We start from the raw sequence: 19,169 nt of genomic DNA, 5'->3' as shown, positions 1-19,169 counted from the left end.
TAATTGAGAGAAAACAAATTGGAAATTATTAACAAGTCTTTCGAGAAGAGACAATGAGCTGCTGTTAGAATAAATTGTTGGCTTATCAAAGTTCCGCCACATAACCAAACGATGTTTTTATTATTGTCACCATAACCGATTGCTGCCTAAAAATAAATGTGGCTACAATAAAAAATAGAATAAAAAAGTAGAATCGTTGATAGCAAAACATTAAAACAATTTTTGGGAAAAAATTTACTACCAATCATGAAGTTATATCATAATTTACATTATTTTGGTTTGTTTACATAAAATTTAGTATTTATATGTTATACTGAAAATGCACATCTTTCTTACCATGTGAGGGAATTCCTTCGCTTTTGCTTTTTTTCCTAATTCTATCAAACGCCGCCTAGGCGCCATGTTCGAAGGCAATTCTTGCCGTTTATGTTCGTACTTGCTTAAACAATCTAAAATAAAATTTCAAGTATTATTCCTCAATAAAAAATTGGAATTATCTTACATTGCCGAGTTTTTCTTCCAAAACTCTTGGTCATTACTCGTTGATTAACAGGACAACAAACTATAACAGTGTTTTCTTTAAAACTAGAAAATTCCGGATTTATCGTTTCTTTTAAAACTTCTTTTGCATATTCGCAATTTACTTTAATGCAGACCCCACACTCTTTAGTGGTTGGAACAATGTTTTTATCACCTGAAAATAATTAACATGAAGAAACTTGGAGATGAACTGAAACTACTTACCCTCAAATGGTAAAGTTGTGCATGTTAGAAAGAAAGAGAAAATTAACGTTCGCACTGAGAGAACCATAACGGTTTCAAGTTATTTCTAGTCCAGTTACAATAAGACAAAAAAATATACAAGGTATTAAACTTGACAATAGGTACTTTTAAGTATTTATTATGCAATGCGTAACCTTTTGTTATCACGGACGTATGTAATCACAAAAAGTCTGTAAATAAATTGTATTTTTCTTAAATTGTTTAAATATAAGAACAAATATTTTAACTAAGACTCCTTTTAATAAAATGTTTAAATCAAGAAATGTTCATCAACATAAAAGTACAAAATTGCACAAAATTTTTTCAAACAAAGTGTTTCATAAATTGGTTAAGGCTTTCGCGGCCGGTTGATGAACTGTTGTTGTTCTGGTTCGGGTCTAAAAGCCGTCATCGGTTGGAATTAGTGTTTCAATTAGAAATTTTAAGGGCTTTCTGAAATTGAAACAGACTGCATGTGCATAAAAACTGTCAATTAAGTTCAAGTATGACAATGATGATAATTGAAACAATAAAAAATCATAAAGAAGAAAAGTTTTATTTTAAGTTTAAAAAATTAAAAAAAAAATGCTATGGCCAGACAACACTTTCGATCCAGTCAATGTACGCCGACACTCGGGTATAGACCCCAATGCTGTTTTCTCCCCCACATCCTTTACCAAACGAGGTAATACCAACTACAACAAAGTGTTTTTTGATTTGTTCTGTTTCACTGACTAAATAATGGAGTGGTCCTCCCGAATCACCCTAAAAAGCAAACAAACATTATAAAAATACTTAAATATCGATTCTTACCGGACAAGTATCTCCTCCCCTAGCATCTCCTGCACATAACTGCAGCTCATCCACAATACCATCTTTCAGTTTTCTTTTTGACACAGTTGAATATCGTTTTGCACACTTTTGATAACCCACTTCTTTCAAACCGACTTTCAAAAGGTGGCTGCTTTGCTCACCAAAATACTCGACTTTGCCCCATCCAATAGCCTCAAGTGTTGCAGGAATAGAAATTTCAGTTTGCAAACACGCAGGATCGGAGTAACCTTCGAAAAAAACCCTTGATTCTACTTCGATTAAAGCAATGTCGTGGTAGTCAGAACTGGACCTGTATTTCGGATGGGCAAAAGTGRTTATAATTTGAAGATCGAGAGGATGAGCATCGTCAGTGTCATTTTTGAGYTCCAAGTCGCCTAAACGCACCCAAGTGGCTGGTCCGCTAAAATATATATTTTTTAATTGAGAGAAAACAAATTGGAAATTATTAACAAGTCTTTCGAGAAGAGACAATGAGCTGCTGTTAGAATAAATTGTTGGCTTATCAAAGTTCCACCACATAACCATACGATGGTTTTAATATTGTCACCATAACCGATCGCTGCCTAAAAATAAATGTAGCTACAATAAAAAACAGAATAAGAAAGTGGAATCGTTTGATAACAAAACATTAAAAAAAATATTCCGAAAAAATTTACTACCAATCATGAAATTATATCATATTTTGGTTTGTTTACATCGAATTTACAATTTTTTGTCTTTCTTACCATGTGAGGGAATTCCTTCGATTCTGCTTTTTCTCCTAATTCTATCAAACGCCGCTTAGGTGCCTCGTTCGAAGGCAATTCTTGTCGTTTATGTTCGTACTTGCTTAAACAATCTAAAATAAAATTTCAAGTATTATTCCTCAATAAAAAATTGGAATTATCTTACACTGCCGAGTTTTTCTTCCAAAATTCCTGGCCATTACTCGTTGATTAACAGGACAACAAACTAAAAAAGTGTTTCCTTTAAAACCACAAAATTTGGGAGCTATCCTTTGTTTCAAAAGTTTTTTTGCATATTCGCAATTGTGTACATTAATGCAGACCCCACTCTCATTTGTGGTTGGAACAATGCATTTGTCACCTGAAAATAATTAACATGAAGAAACTTCGAGATGAACTGAAACTACTTACCCTCAAATTGTAAAGTTGTGCATGTTAGAAATAAAGAGAAAATTAACGTTAGTACTGAGAGAATCATAACGGTTTCAAATTATTTCTAATCCAATTTGAATAAGACAAAAAAATAAGGTCTATATGCAAGGTATTAAACTTTGACAATAGGTAATTTTAAGTATTTATTATAAGCATTGCGTAACCTTTTGTTATCACGGACGTGTGTAATCACAAAAAGTTTGTATTTTTCTTAAAATGTTCAAATATACAAACAAATATTTTCAAAAATTTTAATAAAATGAGTGCATGTGCATAAAAACTTTGAATCAAAGTCAAGTATGACATTGAAGATTGATGGAACAATGAAAAATCATAAAGAAGATAAATTTTATTTTGAGTTTTATTCAAAAAATTTATAAAATTAAAAAATTTCTAGGGCCAGACAACACTTTCGATCCAGTCAATGTACCCCGACACTCGGGTATAGACCCCAATGCTGTTTTCTCCCCCACATCCTTTACCAAACGAGGTAATACCAGCCACAACAAAATGTTTGACCATTTGTTCCGTGTCATTCAATTTATAATGGAGTGGTCCACCTGAATCACCCTAAAAGCAACCAAACATCAAAAATAACCCAAATACCAGTTCTTACCGGACAAGTATCCCCCCCTACAACATCCCCTGCACATAACTGCAACCCATCCACAATACCATCTCTCAGTTTAGTCTTCGGCACATTTGAATATTTTTTTGCACACGTTTGATAATCCACCACTTGCAAACCCACTTTCATCAAATGACTACTTGGGTCACCAAAAATCCCGACTTTGCCCCAACCAATCGCCTCAAGGGTGACAGGAACAGAGATATCAGTATGTAAACACGCAGGTTTGTAATAACTCCCAAAAGTGACGTTTTTTTCTAACTGGATTAAAGCAATGTCGTGGTAGTGAGAACTGGACCTGTATTTGGGATGTGCAAAAGTTTTTATGATTCGGAGATCGTCAGGTTGAGCATCGTCAGTGTCGTTTTTGAGGTCCAAGTCTCCTATTCGCACCCAAGTGGCTGGTCCACTAAAAAAAAATTTTTAATTGAGTGAAAAAAATCGAAAAATACTAACAATTCTCGCGAGAAGAGACAATGAGCGGCTGTTAGAATAAATTGTTCGCTGATTAAAGTTCCCCCACATAACCATACGATGGTTTCTTTATTGTCACCGTAACCAATTGCTGCCTAAAAAAACACTTAAAACAAAAAAAAATTTGCTACTTTTTTTACCATATGTGGAAATTCTTTCGACAATGCTTTTTTGCCTAAATCTATCGCATAATAGACCCACTTCTTGTCATATTGTCTTGAACATTCTGAAATCAAATTTTATCGAATAAAAGTATTTCATTTGGAGGAATTTAATTACTTTCCCGACTTTTTTCACCAGGAGGTTTCGTTATCACTCGCTGATTAACAGGACAACAAACTAAAGCATCGTTTCCTTTAAACCCACAAAACTGAGGATTTCGACCTTGTTTTAAAAGTTGTCTTGCATATTCGCAATTGTGGACATTGATGCAGACCCCACTCTCATTTGAAGTCGGAACAACACATTTTTCACCTGAAAATAATAAGAAGAAACTTAGAGTTTAATTGAAATTTATTTACCTTCGTATTGTAAAGTATCGCATGTTAGGAATAAGGAGAGAAATAACGTTAACTCTCGGAGAACCATAACGGTTTGTTTGCGATTCATTTGTGATAAACAAGAATATGAAGAACAGGTTTACCAATGAATTTCCCAAGACATTAACCTTCGACTATACCTTTCTGACATCTATTCATCTAATTTTTTTGGAAACTTTACGGTAGTTTTGTTGTTTTTTCATTTGTTACAAATAGAATTTTATTAAAATTATTGGGCGCAAGTATGTATGTGATTTAAATGACATTTTTTTTTCTCTGATTAAAATTTATTAAAAAGTGGAAAAACCAATAATTTACATTTTTGTCGTAAAAAGCAAATTCTTAGAAAGCTGGTCATGCTAATTGCTCATGACTTAAGAGTAAAATACGTAGCTGATTTACGTATTTTTCAACTATTTACAACAATAATTCACAAATATTTTTATAAAAGTTTAATTTTTTTTATAGAATTAACTAAAAAAGTTTTTAGTGTTCAAAATTTTCATACTGAGAAATACATTTTTTTTTTCAAATTTTAACAATCGCACCAGTGATTGTAAAATATAAAATATATTAATTTTGATAGCTAATGGTGTATTCCTGATTTATCTGTTTTTTTTTTCTTTTTAATTAATTAATCAAATAGAAGAGATTTTATGCTCAACTGTTCTATCACCGATATGTTAGGCAGCTTTATAAACACAAACGTTTACTATGATGTGGTTTTACGTGGCTGATAATACTAATTAATCATTAAATTAATATGCATCTCGACATTCTAACGTGGAAATAATTGTTAAATGAAAATCAAGGTCATGTTTTGTTTTATTATCACTTGTAAAATGGTCGTTAAATCTAAACTCGCATTCCAAAGGAAAAAGAGTTTATAGTGAGTTTTTGAGAATGTTTTTTGCCAAGCAACTAATTCAGGCTGTAAAAATGCTTCCTTAAAAGTAAATAAAACCCAAAACGCACATGACAAAGTTTGAATTGCAAATTAAATTTACAATGGCTAGAAAAAGGTCAACAAGATAATTATACAATTTAGCAGAAGGAAATTGTGTTATTGGGATGAAAAATATATCATTCTTCACCTTTACCCTTAGACAGGCAACAATTTTGCCTTTTAGATAACCCCAAAAGCAATATTATTTATACAATTCTAGTTGTGGGAATCCCCGAATACGACAAAACAACATTTTAGTGTGTTGTAACAAACGGCTATAAAATCAAACATTTGCACGTGAAGATGTCGACCTTCAAATTATTGATATGTGCTTATTTGCATTAACATTGTCCCCACCCGTGAATCACTTAAACCAAATATTATGCAAATGTAGGTTCACTTTAAAATGTTTTATTCCTAGGGACGCTTTTGTACTGCAGGAAATCCTGTTCTGACCAAGAATGCGCCATGGAAGGAGCCTTTTTAAGTTACATTCAAGAAGTTCATAAAAAATGCAGTTTGCGGTTGATAATCATTGTGTTTAGTTCAAGCAACGGTTCAATTTAAATATTTGTCGGGAAAATTCGCGCAAAGTGACAAAACTCGGGGTAAAGTAATTTTGGCCATTTCAATTCTTTCTCTGTTTTATTATTTTACACACATTAAAAAGGAATTTAACTATTTACACACAATTGGCAATAAAATTAGCAATGGTGACAATACTGTACTGTTTTCTGTGTTGGCTGATTGTGTTGATTACACGATAACTTTACTACTCTATTTAATGTGTAACAATTCCCGCTTTCATTTTATTATTATTCATTGTTAACAATTTATTTTCAAAATTATAGGTAATTATAGGTCACAAATAATAAATAAAAATAAAGTTACAATCAAAGTGGTTTCTTATTTTAAAATTCAATTGGCAACAATGTAATATCTAGAGACAAAAGATGAGGCATGTCAAAGTTGTCAATTTAGCAAATTTATTAAGGCATGCTAATTATGTTATGAAAATTTGTCTGACAAATACAGAGTGGTTATAAATGATTTTCATTTAGCCAGCTTTAGGATTTTTTTGCATGTAACTTTATTTGTGCGGCTGCACTTTTTTTGAAAGCTCTAGTTCTGTCATTAGTGTCACTTATTAATTAATAATAAATTGTTGTTAATTAAACTTTTATTGTTTCAACTAATTTCCAATAATAGTTGATAATAATGTATACTTTGGAAGAAAACAAGTTTATAATTGAAGTCTATTTTCGAAGTGGACGCTTAGTAAACGGCGATATTTTAATTTTGAGTTAAAACAAGTAGGTACCCCTATTTTCGTAAAGCGGCATTTTTTATTTTACATGGAGAATTTACAGCTGGCTAGATGAAAATCATTTATAACCACTTTGTATTTTTAAAGATATTGAAATAGTTGTCTAATCTGATTTAAAAAAATACTAATGATATTAGGATGTCGCTATCACAAGTGGATTGTGTAATAATATAAAATTGTTCGATGAAATTGCTCAAAATAATAATTTATCAATATTTATGTTTAGATTAAGCAAAGATCCTATCAATTCCGTTTTGTCCATCTAAGATCACTAAAAGCACTCTTATTTATTCTAGATTAGATAATTTCGGTAGAACACCTGGTACCTCAATAAACGTTTAAAATGTATCATGGTGAGGATCGGAAAAAGAGAACTAATCCGAAAGAAAAAGCCAATTTAATTTCATTAATCACTTTTTTGTAAGTACCTAATTGTTAAATTATTCACCTTATTGTGAATTTTTCAAGCTTCACGCACGATTTGCTCAAAAAGGGACACAAAAATGATTTCGTTGAAGAAGACGTCTATGAGGTCTTGCATAAATTTAAATCATCAAAATTGGGAGATGAGTTAGAAGAAGAGTGGGTGAAGGAACAGAAAAGGGCGAATCCGTCAGTGTATCGACTCTTGTGGGCTTGCTACGGCAAATATTACCTTTTTCTGGGATTCATCCAATTGACGATGAAGATTTGCGTTTTGTACTGTTGGTTTTTTAATCGAGTTCTAGTTTAATTAAAATTATTTCAGAGCGATTCAACCAAACGCCTTGGGAAAATTCGTCTCGTATTTCACTTCGTCCACCAAACTTACCAGATTAGATGCCATTTACTACGCTTGTGTTTTGATTGGGATAAACATCATCAACACCACTTACGGCCACAATTACATGTTTCACATCATGGAGTTGGGGGTCCGGATCAAGACGGCGTTCTGTTCCCTCCTCTATCGCAAGTCTTTAAAACTGAAAACTTCGTCATTGTCTGCGAGCAGTGTCGGAAAAATTGTGACACTTGTAACAAAAGATGTGACGAATTTCGAATCTGCCATAATTTTTATGAACGACATGTGGATCAGTTTGATACTTCTTGTGTTGACATCGTGGATGATGTATAAGAAAATCGGGGTGGCAGCTTTGGCCGGAGTACTCTTTCTGGTGTTGATAATACCCATGCAAGGTGAGTCAAAAACTAGTAAAAAAAATAATTTGATTTAGTTCTGTTTGGGAAACTGACCATGAGTCTGAGACTCAAAGCGAGTAAAGTGACCGATGAAAGAATCCAACTCACTCAGGAAATCCTCTCCGCCATTAAAACTATCAAAATGTACACATGGGAGAGTTTTCTCGGGGAGAAAATCTCCAAAGCCCGCGAGAAGGAAGTAACAAAAATCAAGCAAATTTTTTTCTCCAAAGCCACGTCACTAGTAATCGGTGGTTTGGTCATCAGTGTCACTTTCTACATCATTGTGATAACCTACATCCAAATGGGGAACTACTTCACTGCTGAAGTGGCCGTGTATTTGAACGGTTGTTTGCACATTTTGCGCTCTTCAGTCACCATTTCAATCCCAATAGGAATCGCACAAACGGCCGAATTGGTAGCTTCTGTGAACCGAATTCGCAAATTTCTAACCGCTGAAGAGCAACCAAAAACCAGGAACGAGTCAAACGTGTCGAAACCCATAATCGAACTAAAACAAGTTGCAGTGGAAATTAACCAAAACCCAATTTTGCACAATGTAAACTTGACGTTCAAATCCGGCTTGAATTTCATTACTGGGAAACTCGGGGGTGGTAAAAGCTCGCTCCTGAAAACCATCCTTCAGGATTATCCCGTTTGCGACGGGAGTTTGACCATTCAAGGCACGGTTTCTTATGCTTCAGAGGAACCCTGGTTGTTCCCTTCTTCCATCCGCCAAAACATCTTATTTGGGCAAAAATTCAACCAGGATCGGTACAAAACAGTCCTTGAGGTTTGTGCCCTGGAACAAGACATTGACACTTTCGAAAAAGGGGACAGTACCATTGTCGACGATCGCGGAATGAATCTGAGTAAAGGCCAACAAGCGAGGATTAGTTTAGCTAGAGCTGTGTATTGCGACAGTGATATTTACTTACTAGACGATTGTTTGTCTGCTTTGGATACTCAAGTTCAAGAGTATGTCTTCAGAGAGTGCGTCAAGACTTTCCTTAAGGATAAAATCGTCGTCATGATTTCGCACAATGAACGACAAATCAAAGAAGGTGATTGTGTGGTCATTATGGAGAACGGGACTGTGAAATCGTGTTTGAAACCGTCAGAAATCCGCGATGAAGAAATCGAAGAACTGGTCCGCAATGACGACAAAGTTGTCGAAGACGACATCATTGATAACATCGTGATGGAAATTGATGAATCACGCGAAGACACTAAATTACTTGACAAACCCAAACCCAACATCTACAGCGAGAAAAAGAAAGACGGAAAAGTCGATCTTGGTGTTTATAGAAAGTACTTTACTCATGGTGGCTCATTACTCGTCTTGATTCTCATAATTCTCCTATTTATTTTAGCGCAAAGTGCCAGTATTTTTTCAGAAAACTGTATTAAAAATTGGTAATTTGTAATTTGTAATTTCTTCATTTAACTTTATTTTTGGGGTTCTAGGATTAATTTACAACAAAACATTTCCGACTACAAATTCAACGTGACTAATATTTCCGAGACTGATTATCACATTTTAATCAGGAAAAATACCAAAGTTATAAACTTGTACACCGCTGCTATTATCACATCGACAATACTGTTACTTTTAAGGGCATTTGCTCTTTTTGCTTTTGCGACTCGAGCTTCAGTTGCCCTTCACAAATCAATGATTGTGTCGGTTGTCAATGCCACGATGAAATTTTTCGATTTGCACTACATAGGGAACATTTTGAACCGATTTTCCAAAGATCTCGCCTTGATTGATGAAATTTTACCTCACACTCTCTACGAATGCTTTCGGGTAAGTTGTCTTGAAGTAAACCAATTCCAACTACACTACTCCAAAAAATTGAAGGAACAAAAAATTTTCCTAAATTTTTTGGTGATTTTTGAAAGGTTGTAATTCATCAAAAAATTGTCGTATCTAGAATTAAAAAAACGATTTTGAAGCTTTAAACTTCTAGGTTTGAGATCTTTTGGCAAATATTTTTTCGGGCTACGGTTATTATCACGCAATCCTAAGTAATAGTGCAAGAAAAAAATTATATTTTTTCTGTTTTTTCTGGTCCACTGACGTGGAGAATTCCTTTTTAGTTAAGTCAATGTTTAGGCCGGATAACATGTTTGTTTTTTTGATTTTTTTTGAAAATCTGTAAAAATATTCAAGAAACAATACTGCTTAACGTTTGAAAAGAAATTCAAAAATGTTTAGACTTTTCTTAATTTGTAAAAAAAATCAAAAAACAATTGCTGATTAATTTTTGAAAAAAATGTCCAACATGTTTTTTTCATTTTTGTTTCAAATTTAACTAATGCAAAATTGTAAAAGAAAGCTGAAAAAAATTGTTTTTCTCATTTTGACGAAGATTAAACGATGTTCAGAAACAACATGTACATACAATTGTTCCTTTAATTTTTTTGTAAAACTTTTATCAATTGGTCCGAGAAAAGAGTGTGATGGATCGACTTAAAAGTTTTCAGGGCAATGCAAGGTACATTAAGCTGTAAAAACACCTAAAAACATTAGTCTCCGTATTAATATTAGTGAATACGCGGTGAATTTAATAAAACAACGCAAAAAGTTACTTTTTCTCTTTTCTTTAAATCAATGTTAAAGGTATAAAAAAAATTTTTCACAAAATCAGAAAAGAATCTTATAAGACATTTATTTTAGTTTTTGACACTACATTTATATTCTCTGTGTGGTCATTGGTTGCTGAGATATCGATGATCAAAGACAAAAAGATCACTTTTCATTTAAAGTCAGATATCTCAGCGACAAATTGACGTAAAGACAATATGAAAAAAAAATCCCCATGTTCGTGGACCAAAAACAAAAACATAAAAAATTAGAATTTTTTTTTCTCGCGGTTTTACTTAGAATTGCGTAATAACCGTAACACAAAAAATTGCTAAAAGATCTCAAAACTTAAAGCTTCAAAATGGTTTTTTTAAATCGATGTTACAGCCTTTGAAAAGTCACCAAAAAATTTATTTGGAGTAGTGTAAACCTAGAATTGTTTCAGATGATTTGCTTCATCAGTGGTGTCTTAATTTTGATTCTAATAGTCAGAGCTTTGTTTATCATTCCGATTTGTATCATGGCTGTTTTACTCTATATCTTAAGGAAATATTATTTGCCGACTGGGAGAAGCCTCAAAAGACTGGAATCTGCAAGTAAGCACCAGAAAAAAAATTGTATATAACACGTTGACAACTTTTTAGCACGTAGTCCATTCATTGGCCACCTGAATGCCTCTTTGGAAGGCCTCACTATAATCAGAGCGTACCGCACTGAAGAAATTCTTCGAGAAGAGTTCGACAAACACCAGGATCTTTACACTTCAACGTTCTATATGATGCAGTGTGCATCACGGGCGTTTGCTTATTTCGCAGATTTGGTTTGTAGTCTGTTCATGGCGATAATAATAACTTGGCTTTTGATAACAAGATCAGGTAGAAGTTTTCTTCGGATTATTATTTAATAACGAAATGTCGCAGATTCACTCCCCGGGAACGTCACTTTGGCTATAACTCAAGCCCTTGGCTTAACTGGTCTCCTCCAATGGGCGATACGACAATGGGCGGAACTGGAGAACTACATGACTTCAGTGGAGAGAGTCCTCGAGTACGCATATGTCGAAACAGAAAATCGTGCTGGTCTGGTGCTCCAAGACTGGCCAACAGGTGGCAAAATTACCTACAAAGGAGTCAATTTGACTTATGGCAAAACGAAAGAATTTGTCTTGAAAGACATTAATTTTGTGATAAATTCGCGCGAGAAAATCGGAATTGTTGGCCGCACCGGTGCTGGGAAAAGCTCTTTGATTTCGACCCTATTTCGCTTGTATCAATGTGAAGGAACTATTGCTATTGACGATGTTGATGTTAAAACCCTCTCTTTGGATTTTCTCAGATCGAATATTGCTATTATTCCCCAAGATCCCGTTTTGTTTAGTGGAACAATTCGCAGCAATATTGACCCAATTGGGCTCTACACTGATGAGGAAATTTGGAAAGCTATCAAGACCGCGAATTTGAAGAATTTGTTTCCTAGTTTGGATTATCAGATCACTGAAAGTGGGTCAAATTATAGCTCCGGTCAAAGACAACTGATTTGCTTGGCACGGGCTATTATCAGCAAGTGCAAAATTATCATTTTGGATGAAGCTACAGCGAATGTTGATCCGGAGACGGATGTTGTGATCTACTCGACTATTCAAGAGAGTTTCGCTTCTTGCACTGTTTTGACCATTGCGCATAGACTGCATACTGTCATGTATTCGGACAGGGTGATGGTTGTGGATAAGGGAAGAATCGTAGAATTTGATAATCCCAGTGTTTTGCTTAATAATCAAAACGGATTTTTCTACAAGATGATTCGGCAAGCTAACTTGTTGAAGTAGCTGTTAAATTTGAGGTTTTTTCATACCTAAGTGTGATTTATGAGCAGTTTTGTACTTATCAATAATAAATAATTTGAAAGAAAGGCTTTTTTGTTCTTTCTCAAAAATCTTTTACTGTAATTAAGATTAGACCTTTTTTTAATCCCAAACAAACAATTATTGCGTGGTGTCATTATTACTTTTAAAACATTAAAATATCTGACTCGTCTATATCTTGGAAATTTCTAAAACAATGTTAATTTTTTTTTTATTTATTGCTACTAAGATGACAAAACTGACGATGTGAGACAATAGTGTTGTTACTGACAACGCTCTTTTTTACAACCATTTCTGGTTTCAACTATGTTTAGTGATAAAAAAACTAGGGGCCGTTCACTCTGGAATTAATTGTACAAATTTTTGGAAATATGCTTAGTACGACTTAAGGTAAATTGACGATTTTTATGATTTTACACCGCTCACCTTCAAAAACTCGAAAAATTTATCATTTTTTAAAACTTGTCCCAATAACGTTTTATGCACTTTTTTGAGTCTTTAACACCTTTAGAAATGCAAGAAACGTTAAATGGAAAATTTTAAAGATGAAATTTTTTGAATTTCTGTTGATATTTTGGTCGATTTTTGGCACCCGGAGCGGTCTAATGGCAATAACTCCGGACTTATTAGAGATATCCTCTTATATTTGGTACCGTTGGATAGAAAATTTAATTTTCTATCATATATTAAAAATTTCAGTGCTCTACAATGAATAGTTATTGAGAAAATTTCTGATAAAGTCAAAAATAGCAAAAATATAAATTCGCTTATAACTTCAAAACTATTAGCAGTTTTCTTGACGCCAATCGATTCCCCGGAACATTTTACATATATTTAGGTCAAAATATTGTATTATTGAGATACAGTTTTTTCGCAATTTACAAAATAAAAAAGGAAAAATTTTCTTAAAAACTAGCCTTATTCAGTTATTAGCCTTATTCACTTTATTACTCAATATTTCAAAAACTATGCATTTGCAGTATTTTAACTTATTGCATTGTGTTCAGCGCGTAATTTTACGTCTAGAAAACCATATTTCAAGCGTTTTTATGACTTAAATTAAATTGACTATTTTTACGATTTTACTACCGCTCACCTTCAAAAACTGGAAAAATTCATAATTTTTTAAACTTGAGCAAATAACGTTTTATGCGCTTTTCTGAGTCTTTAGTACCTTTAGTCACTAAATATCTTACTATGTAACTACAGGAATTAATATTTGGAATTACAGAAATTAATTTGGAATTATAGGAATTAATCTGAAAAAGAATGGAATTACGATGGATTATTGGAATTACTGGATTTTTTTGGAATTTTGGTGAAATTTTTTGGAATTACTAGAATTTCGGTGGATTTTTTTTGGAACTGTAATTAGTTGTACACATTTTTATCAAGTTAACGGCCCCTCGTAAAAAATTAGTTCCTCAATACTAAATTATAACGATTTGTCCGCACTGACAACCAAAAATTAGTTAGAAAGCTGCGAAATATTTGCATTAAAATAGAAAAAAAGCCCATTGTAAGAGAATTGCAAAAATTTAAAAGATGGTTTATGATAGCTATCACTAATTAAAAAAAAATAAATTAAATAACAGATATGTACTTCCCAAACACCCAACGTTTGTTTCGTTGCGTTTCGACCACAAAGTCGTAATATTCCTCAGGGGAGAATAAAAACTGCGGTTAAATAAACGTTTGGTGTTATTTATATATTGTGTGTTATTTTACTCGCGACACCAAGACATCCAGAAAAAAGTTTCTGTGAGTAAAATTCTTTGCTGAAAATTTTTACTTAACAAGTATTATTGATCAAGAAGAATCAATGATGTTAATTGTTGTTAAATCAAACTTAAAAAAGTTAAAAGCAAAAACAAACAACGTAAGTAGATGAAATTGAATATTTCTTAAAAAAGGTAATTAGGTAAATGGAATAATTACAAATCTATAAACTACCACACTTTTTATCTATTTTTTAATTGTTAATTATTGGAAAATGTAGCTTATTGTTGTTGTACCTAACAAATTTAAACATAATTTCTCGAGCACATTAGTGACGCAAAAATAACGATCTTATCCCCTGTAAATAACATAATCAAATTTATTGTGCTTTTCAAATGATAATCTCTTTGGAATGACCTGTGACATAGTATCGCGTGCGTACTACCAGAGACAGGTTTAATTCAATAAGTTTCATAAAATTGTAGTAATTGTGTAAACTGGAAACAGGAAAAGTGTGAAATTTCGTCAAGGACATCGTCATTAGCTTAATCGTATTAAAAGTGTTCGTCATGAGCACATTTTTGCAAGTATTCAAAATCTTGTAATGAAATAAAAGCGGAAATGTAGTTTTCCAAGCATAACAATAATATCAAACCGAACAGTCACGGAACATCCGACACAAAATATGACCCAATTATCAGAAAATCGCTGTGTTGGCAAAAAGTCTAGTGTCAAATTAAGCATCCTTTAACTAGCCACACGGAACACATCCCATAAAAAATAATTAAAGCACAATACACCGCATTATGTTATTGAGATAACAAACTGATAGCAATGGACCGAGGTCACTCTTTCAAAAGACAGCCCAATCCCAAGGAAACAACAAATATAATATCTCTACTATCATTCTTGTAAGTACGTTGATAATTGTAGTAATTACCACCAGTGACGTGTTTCAGTTACATAATCAAACTTTTCAAAAAGGGATACACGAAAGGGATTGAAAGCGACGATTTGTACGAAGTTTTGCAAAACTGTCGGTCAAAAGAATTGGGGGATTTGTTAGAAAAGCACTTTGAAAAAAGCAAAGAGAAGTCATTATGTCGCGCCCTTTGGCACACTTTCGGTCAAAGATTTCTAAAATTGGGGCTAATGCAACTTGTGATCAAACTAACAATTACGTGAGTTTTCCACGAGGGGGAAATTGTCTTGACTTGAAAATTCTAGTATCTGGTCGCCGCAAGCATTTTCAAAACTAATTTCCTACTTCAGTCCGGGTCAAACCGAAATCAGTAAAGAAGACGCAACTTATTATGCTTGCGTCGTGATTGGATTAAGAATAGTTCATGTATTTTTCTCCAACAATCTTGCTTTAGCCTTAATCGAGTTGGGCTTAGGGGTGAAAGCAGCCATTTGCTCTTTGATTTACCGAAAATCGCTCAGGTTGAATTCTGATTGTTTAGCTGAAGTGACTGTAGGAAAAGTTACTACAATCATAAATAAGGACGTTGATGCTTTTCAAGAGTTTATAGCGTTTGGAAACGATATTTGGATTGCTTTCATTCAAACTGGAATCATCTGTTATCTCATCTACAGGAAAATTGGAATCGCGTCCTGGGCCGGAGTCATCTTCTTCTTCGCTGTTTTACCAATCCAAAGTACCGCAACTCACCACAATTAACAAATCTCTAATTGTGGTTTGCAGTTTTGATCGGGAAGTTGGCCTATAATTTGCGACTCAAGTGTAATAGAAAAACCGACGAACGACTCGAGTTGACTCAAGAGGTACTTTCAGCAATTAAAGTCATCAAAATGTACACTTGGGAGAAATTTTTTGAAACGAAAATTTGTAAAGCTAGAAAGTAAGTTCTAACTCTGTAAGACTTGAAAATCAAATTTTTTTCAGGGAAGAAGTCAAACAACTCCACAAACTCTTCTACACCGAAATTTGGATAACAATAATCGGGAGTATTTGCACAAAAATCGCCTTCTTCATCTTCATAATGACTTATGTTCATTTGGGTTATGACGTGACAGCTGAAGTAGTTTTCTACATTTTGAGTTGCTTCTACGATCTTGAATATTCGTTGAGTAACATAATTCCGTATGGTTTTTCACAAGCCGCCAAATTGTACGCTACTGCCAAACGATGTGAGACTATTCTAAATTGTAAAGAGTCGATTCAGAAACAGAAAATTGAAATTGAAAAACGCCCTCAAATAATTTTTGATAAAGTTGGTACTTTCATAGGCCAGCAGCAAATCCTGAAAAACGCTAGTCTCGTGATTGGTCAAGGCTTGAACATCGTCACTGGATTTGTTGGAAGTGGCAAATCGGTTTTTCTCAAGACTATCATCCACGAATGGCCTATTGTTGGTAAAGTAACTATTTCTGGAAGAGTCTCTTATGCGTCTCAAGAACCTTGGCTTTTTCCCTCAACAATCAGAAACAACGTTTTATTTGGCGAAAAATATTCACACGAGAGGTATAAAAAGGTTTTGCAGATTTGTTGCCTGGACTATGACTTGGCTTTGCTCCCTTGTGGGGATAACACAGTTATAGGCGATTGTGGAATTAATCTAAGTAAAGGCCAACAATCTCGGATTAATTTGGCGCGAGCTGTGTACAAAGACAGTGATATTTATCTCCTCGACGATTGTCTAGCATCTCTGGATGCACATGTCAGTGACAAAATTTTTGATTCATGCATTTGTAAATTTTTGCAAAATAAACTTGTCGTTTTTGTTACCAATAACTTGAATTACGTGCAAAAAGCGGATGTTGTCATTGAGATAAATCAAGGCTTGGTGTCGTGTAACAATGAGAGGAAATTTGGGTTTGAATGTATTAACACCGATTTCGATCGGAATGAAATCACCCAGGAAGAAATCAAAAAAGTGGAAATATACCACGAGTCGAAAAATAGCGGAAAAGTGAGTTTGAGGGATTACCACAAATACGTCATTTATGGTGGAGGCTGTATTGTTTTTTGTCTTATCATGGTTTTGTTTACAATAACACAAGCTTCGTCTAGTTACAGTGAAAAATTGATGACGAATTGGTGAGTGAGTCCACCACTGGCAATTTTTGTGTAAAATTTACTTCTAGGGTTACTTTAGAACAAAATTTGACGACTTTTTCGGTCAACAACACCGACTTTGACAATCTCTACAAAGACAAAACATACAGTTTAACAATGTATTCCGTCACATTTATCGCGTCCATTGTCTTGACAATCTTCAGCGCATTTGCGTTCTTCTACTTTGCAAGAATTGCTTCAATCAACATGCATGAAGCAATGCTCCATAGTGTCATAAACACCACCATGAATTTCTTTGATTCAAATTTCATCGGGAATATTTTAACCAGATTTTCCAAGGATTTTTTCACTGCTGATGAACAACTTCCCGTCATACTTGTGGAGTGTTTGAGGGTACAATAGTCACAAAATCAAAGAAGTGTTTCAAAAATCGATTTGTAGATGATTTTTATTGCTTTTGGCGGCATTGTATTGATGACAACAGTGAATTATTTGTTTCTAATTGAATGCCTTTTTCTGCTAGTTGTATCATATTTGATGAAGCGGTTTTGTCAACCAACTGGTCGAAATCTGCAACGATTACATGTCCAAGGTGCGATAATTTTAATTAATTTATAATTGGTATTTTATTTTTAGCCTCAATCCCAATGATTGGTCACGTCAATTCGACTCTAGGAGGCTTGACAACTATAAGAGCTTGCAATGCTCAAGAAATGGTAATTGACGAGTTTGACAAACATCAGAATTTATTCTCTTCAGCCAATTTCATGTTATATAATAGTTTAACGGCCTTGTCGTTTGGTTTGGATTTGTTTAGTGCCCTTTTTGTTTCTTCGATCATAATTCAGTTCCTGGTTTTTGATTTTGGTAAAAAAAATTTTTTTTGACTGATCTATCTAATAGAAATTTTTAGGTAATGATGTTGGCGATGTTGGTCTCGCTATAACTCAGTCTTTCACAATCACAGGTTTAATAACAAATGGAGTTAGAAATTTATCAGATTGTGAAAATTTGATGACTTCAGTTGAACGAATTTTGGAATATATTTCACTAGAGCAAGAGGAAACAAACGGGATTGTTATAAAAGACTGGCCACGAAAGGGTTTAATTAATTTCAATCAAATTTCCTTAAATTATAGCGGAAGTAAGCCAATGTTGGATGATATAAACTTCACAGTTCAAGCTAGAGAAAAAGTGGGAATTGTTGGGAGAACTGGAGCTGGGAAATCTTCGATAATTTCAAGTTTGCTGCGTCTGTACCCAACCACCGGAAAAATCACAATTGACGGTGTGGACATCGAGAATGTGTCCCTAAACTGGCTCCGAAGTAAAATTTCGGTCATCCCTCAGGACCCTTTCCTCTTTTCGGGAACAATTCGGGAAAACATGGACCCTTTAAGCCACTACACCGACGAGCAAATCTGGAAAGTGTTAACAAATCTTCGCCTAAATAATTTAATCAACGATCTCGATGTCAACATTGATAAAGGCTCAACTTTGAGCGCCGGGCAAAAACAGTTGTTTTACCTCGCACGTGTCATACTTCAGAAAAATAAAATCGTGGTTTTGGACGAAGCCACTGCGAATGTTGACCAAGAAACCGACGTTTTGATCAACGAAGCCGTCACGAATCATTTCGGCGAATCGACTGTGATAGTTATAGCTCATAGGTTGTCTTCGGTGATGAGTTGCAACAAAGTTATTGTCTTGGGCGACGGCCGAATTAGGGAACTCGACGAACCGGAGAAGTTGTTGCAAAATAAAAACAGTTTTTTTCACTGTTTTATTAAATAATTTTTTTGTGATAATAAAGCACACACTAATTTATTTCCTCACTTGTGTCGTCTTTTATTCAACCTCCGCCTCTGCTGACACCATAAATTTTGTAATAGCGAAATTGGACAATTTATCTGTTAACACAACGGATCCGGAGAGGAAGTTCAGGAGAACAGATAACATTTTTCCGCTTTTGTCATATTAGTAAGTGATTTTTTTATTACATGCTTCAGTAAAATATTTTTTTAGTTACATAATCAAACTTTTCAAAAAAGGTCCGCTAATGGTTTAAAAAGTCAAGACTTTACAAGACACTAAAGTGTCGGCTGAAAACTTACAG

General features: G+C 34.0%; 4 protein-coding genes across 5 annotated transcripts in view; 2 read left to right on the top strand and 2 right to left on the bottom strand.

The window, feature by feature from the left end:
• LOC123012837 (serine protease snake-like) overlaps positions 1 to 897 on the bottom strand; it is a 4,403-nt gene extending 3,506 nt beyond the window's left edge. The window contains exons 1-4 of the mRNA XM_044411006.1: positions 745 to 897; positions 503 to 694; positions 337 to 449; positions 34 to 146 (exon numbers count right to left, since the gene is read on the bottom strand). Coding sequence (XP_044266941.1) covers positions 34 to 146; positions 337 to 449; positions 503 to 694; positions 745 to 811 — 485 coding nt within the window. The 5' untranslated portion in view covers positions 812 to 897. The remainder of the gene's footprint in view (positions 1 to 33; positions 147 to 336; positions 450 to 502; positions 695 to 744) is intronic.
• Positions 898 to 1,299: 402 nt separating this feature from the next.
• On the bottom strand, positions 1,300 to 4,529 carry LOC123012316 (transmembrane protease serine 9-like). Its single transcript, XM_044410148.1, has 12 exons — positions 4,377 to 4,529; positions 4,135 to 4,329; positions 3,996 to 4,081; positions 3,838 to 3,950; positions 3,370 to 3,790; positions 3,154 to 3,323; positions 2,733 to 2,800; positions 2,488 to 2,682; positions 2,322 to 2,434; positions 2,047 to 2,159; positions 1,576 to 1,996; positions 1,300 to 1,527 (listed from the first exon to the last, which is right to left on the bottom strand). The coding sequence occupies exons 1-12, from the start codon at positions 4,462 to 4,464 to the stop codon at positions 1,351 to 1,353; spliced, it is 2,160 nt and encodes a 719-aa protein (XP_044266083.1). The 5' UTR covers positions 4,465 to 4,529; the 3' UTR covers positions 1,300 to 1,350.
• A 1,365-nt stretch (positions 4,530 to 5,894) lies between these two features.
• Positions 5,895 to 12,335, top strand: LOC123012518 (ATP-binding cassette subfamily C member 4-like). The gene is made up of 9 exons (XM_044410506.1): positions 5,895 to 5,948; positions 6,964 to 7,087; positions 7,136 to 7,366; positions 7,416 to 7,843; positions 7,882 to 9,262; positions 9,314 to 9,653; positions 10,879 to 11,029; positions 11,078 to 11,308; positions 11,354 to 12,335. The coding sequence occupies exons 2-9, from the start codon at positions 7,011 to 7,013 to the stop codon at positions 12,256 to 12,258; spliced, it is 3,744 nt and encodes a 1,247-aa protein (XP_044266441.1). The 5' UTR covers positions 5,895 to 5,948; positions 6,964 to 7,010; the 3' UTR covers positions 12,259 to 12,335.
• Positions 12,336 to 14,467: 2,132 nt separating this feature from the next.
• Positions 14,468 to 18,882, top strand: LOC123012666 (ATP-binding cassette sub-family C member 4-like). Of its 2 annotated transcripts, none has more exons than XM_044410733.1 (9): positions 14,468 to 14,924; positions 14,973 to 15,194; positions 15,241 to 15,671; positions 15,719 to 15,875; positions 15,920 to 17,074; positions 17,122 to 17,446; positions 17,495 to 17,645; positions 17,690 to 17,920; positions 18,021 to 18,882. In XM_044410733.1, exons 1-9 carry the CDS (start codon positions 14,848 to 14,850, stop codon positions 18,845 to 18,847), a joined length of 3,576 nt encoding a protein of 1,191 aa, XP_044266668.1. In that variant the 5' UTR covers positions 14,468 to 14,847; the 3' UTR covers positions 18,848 to 18,882. The 2 variants fall into 2 exon arrangements, with proteins under 2 accessions (XP_044266668.1, XP_044266667.1); XM_044410732.1 differs by having other exon boundaries at positions 17,967 to 18,882.
• The last annotated feature ends 287 nt before the right edge of the window (positions 18,883 to 19,169 follow it).

The sequence above is a fragment of the Tribolium madens genome, unplaced genomic scaffold (genome assembly GCF_015345945.1).
Source record: "Tribolium madens isolate multiple individuals breed KSU strain unplaced genomic scaffold, Tmad_KSU_1.1 Scaffold_96;HRSCAF=242;Tcas5.2_LG5, whole genome shotgun sequence".
In the NCBI taxonomy this organism is placed as follows: Eukaryota; Metazoa; Arthropoda; class Insecta; order Coleoptera; family Tenebrionidae; genus Tribolium; species Tribolium madens.
Note: the sequence above shows the minus strand (reverse complement) of the source record. Positions and strands in the feature narration are given on the sequence as shown.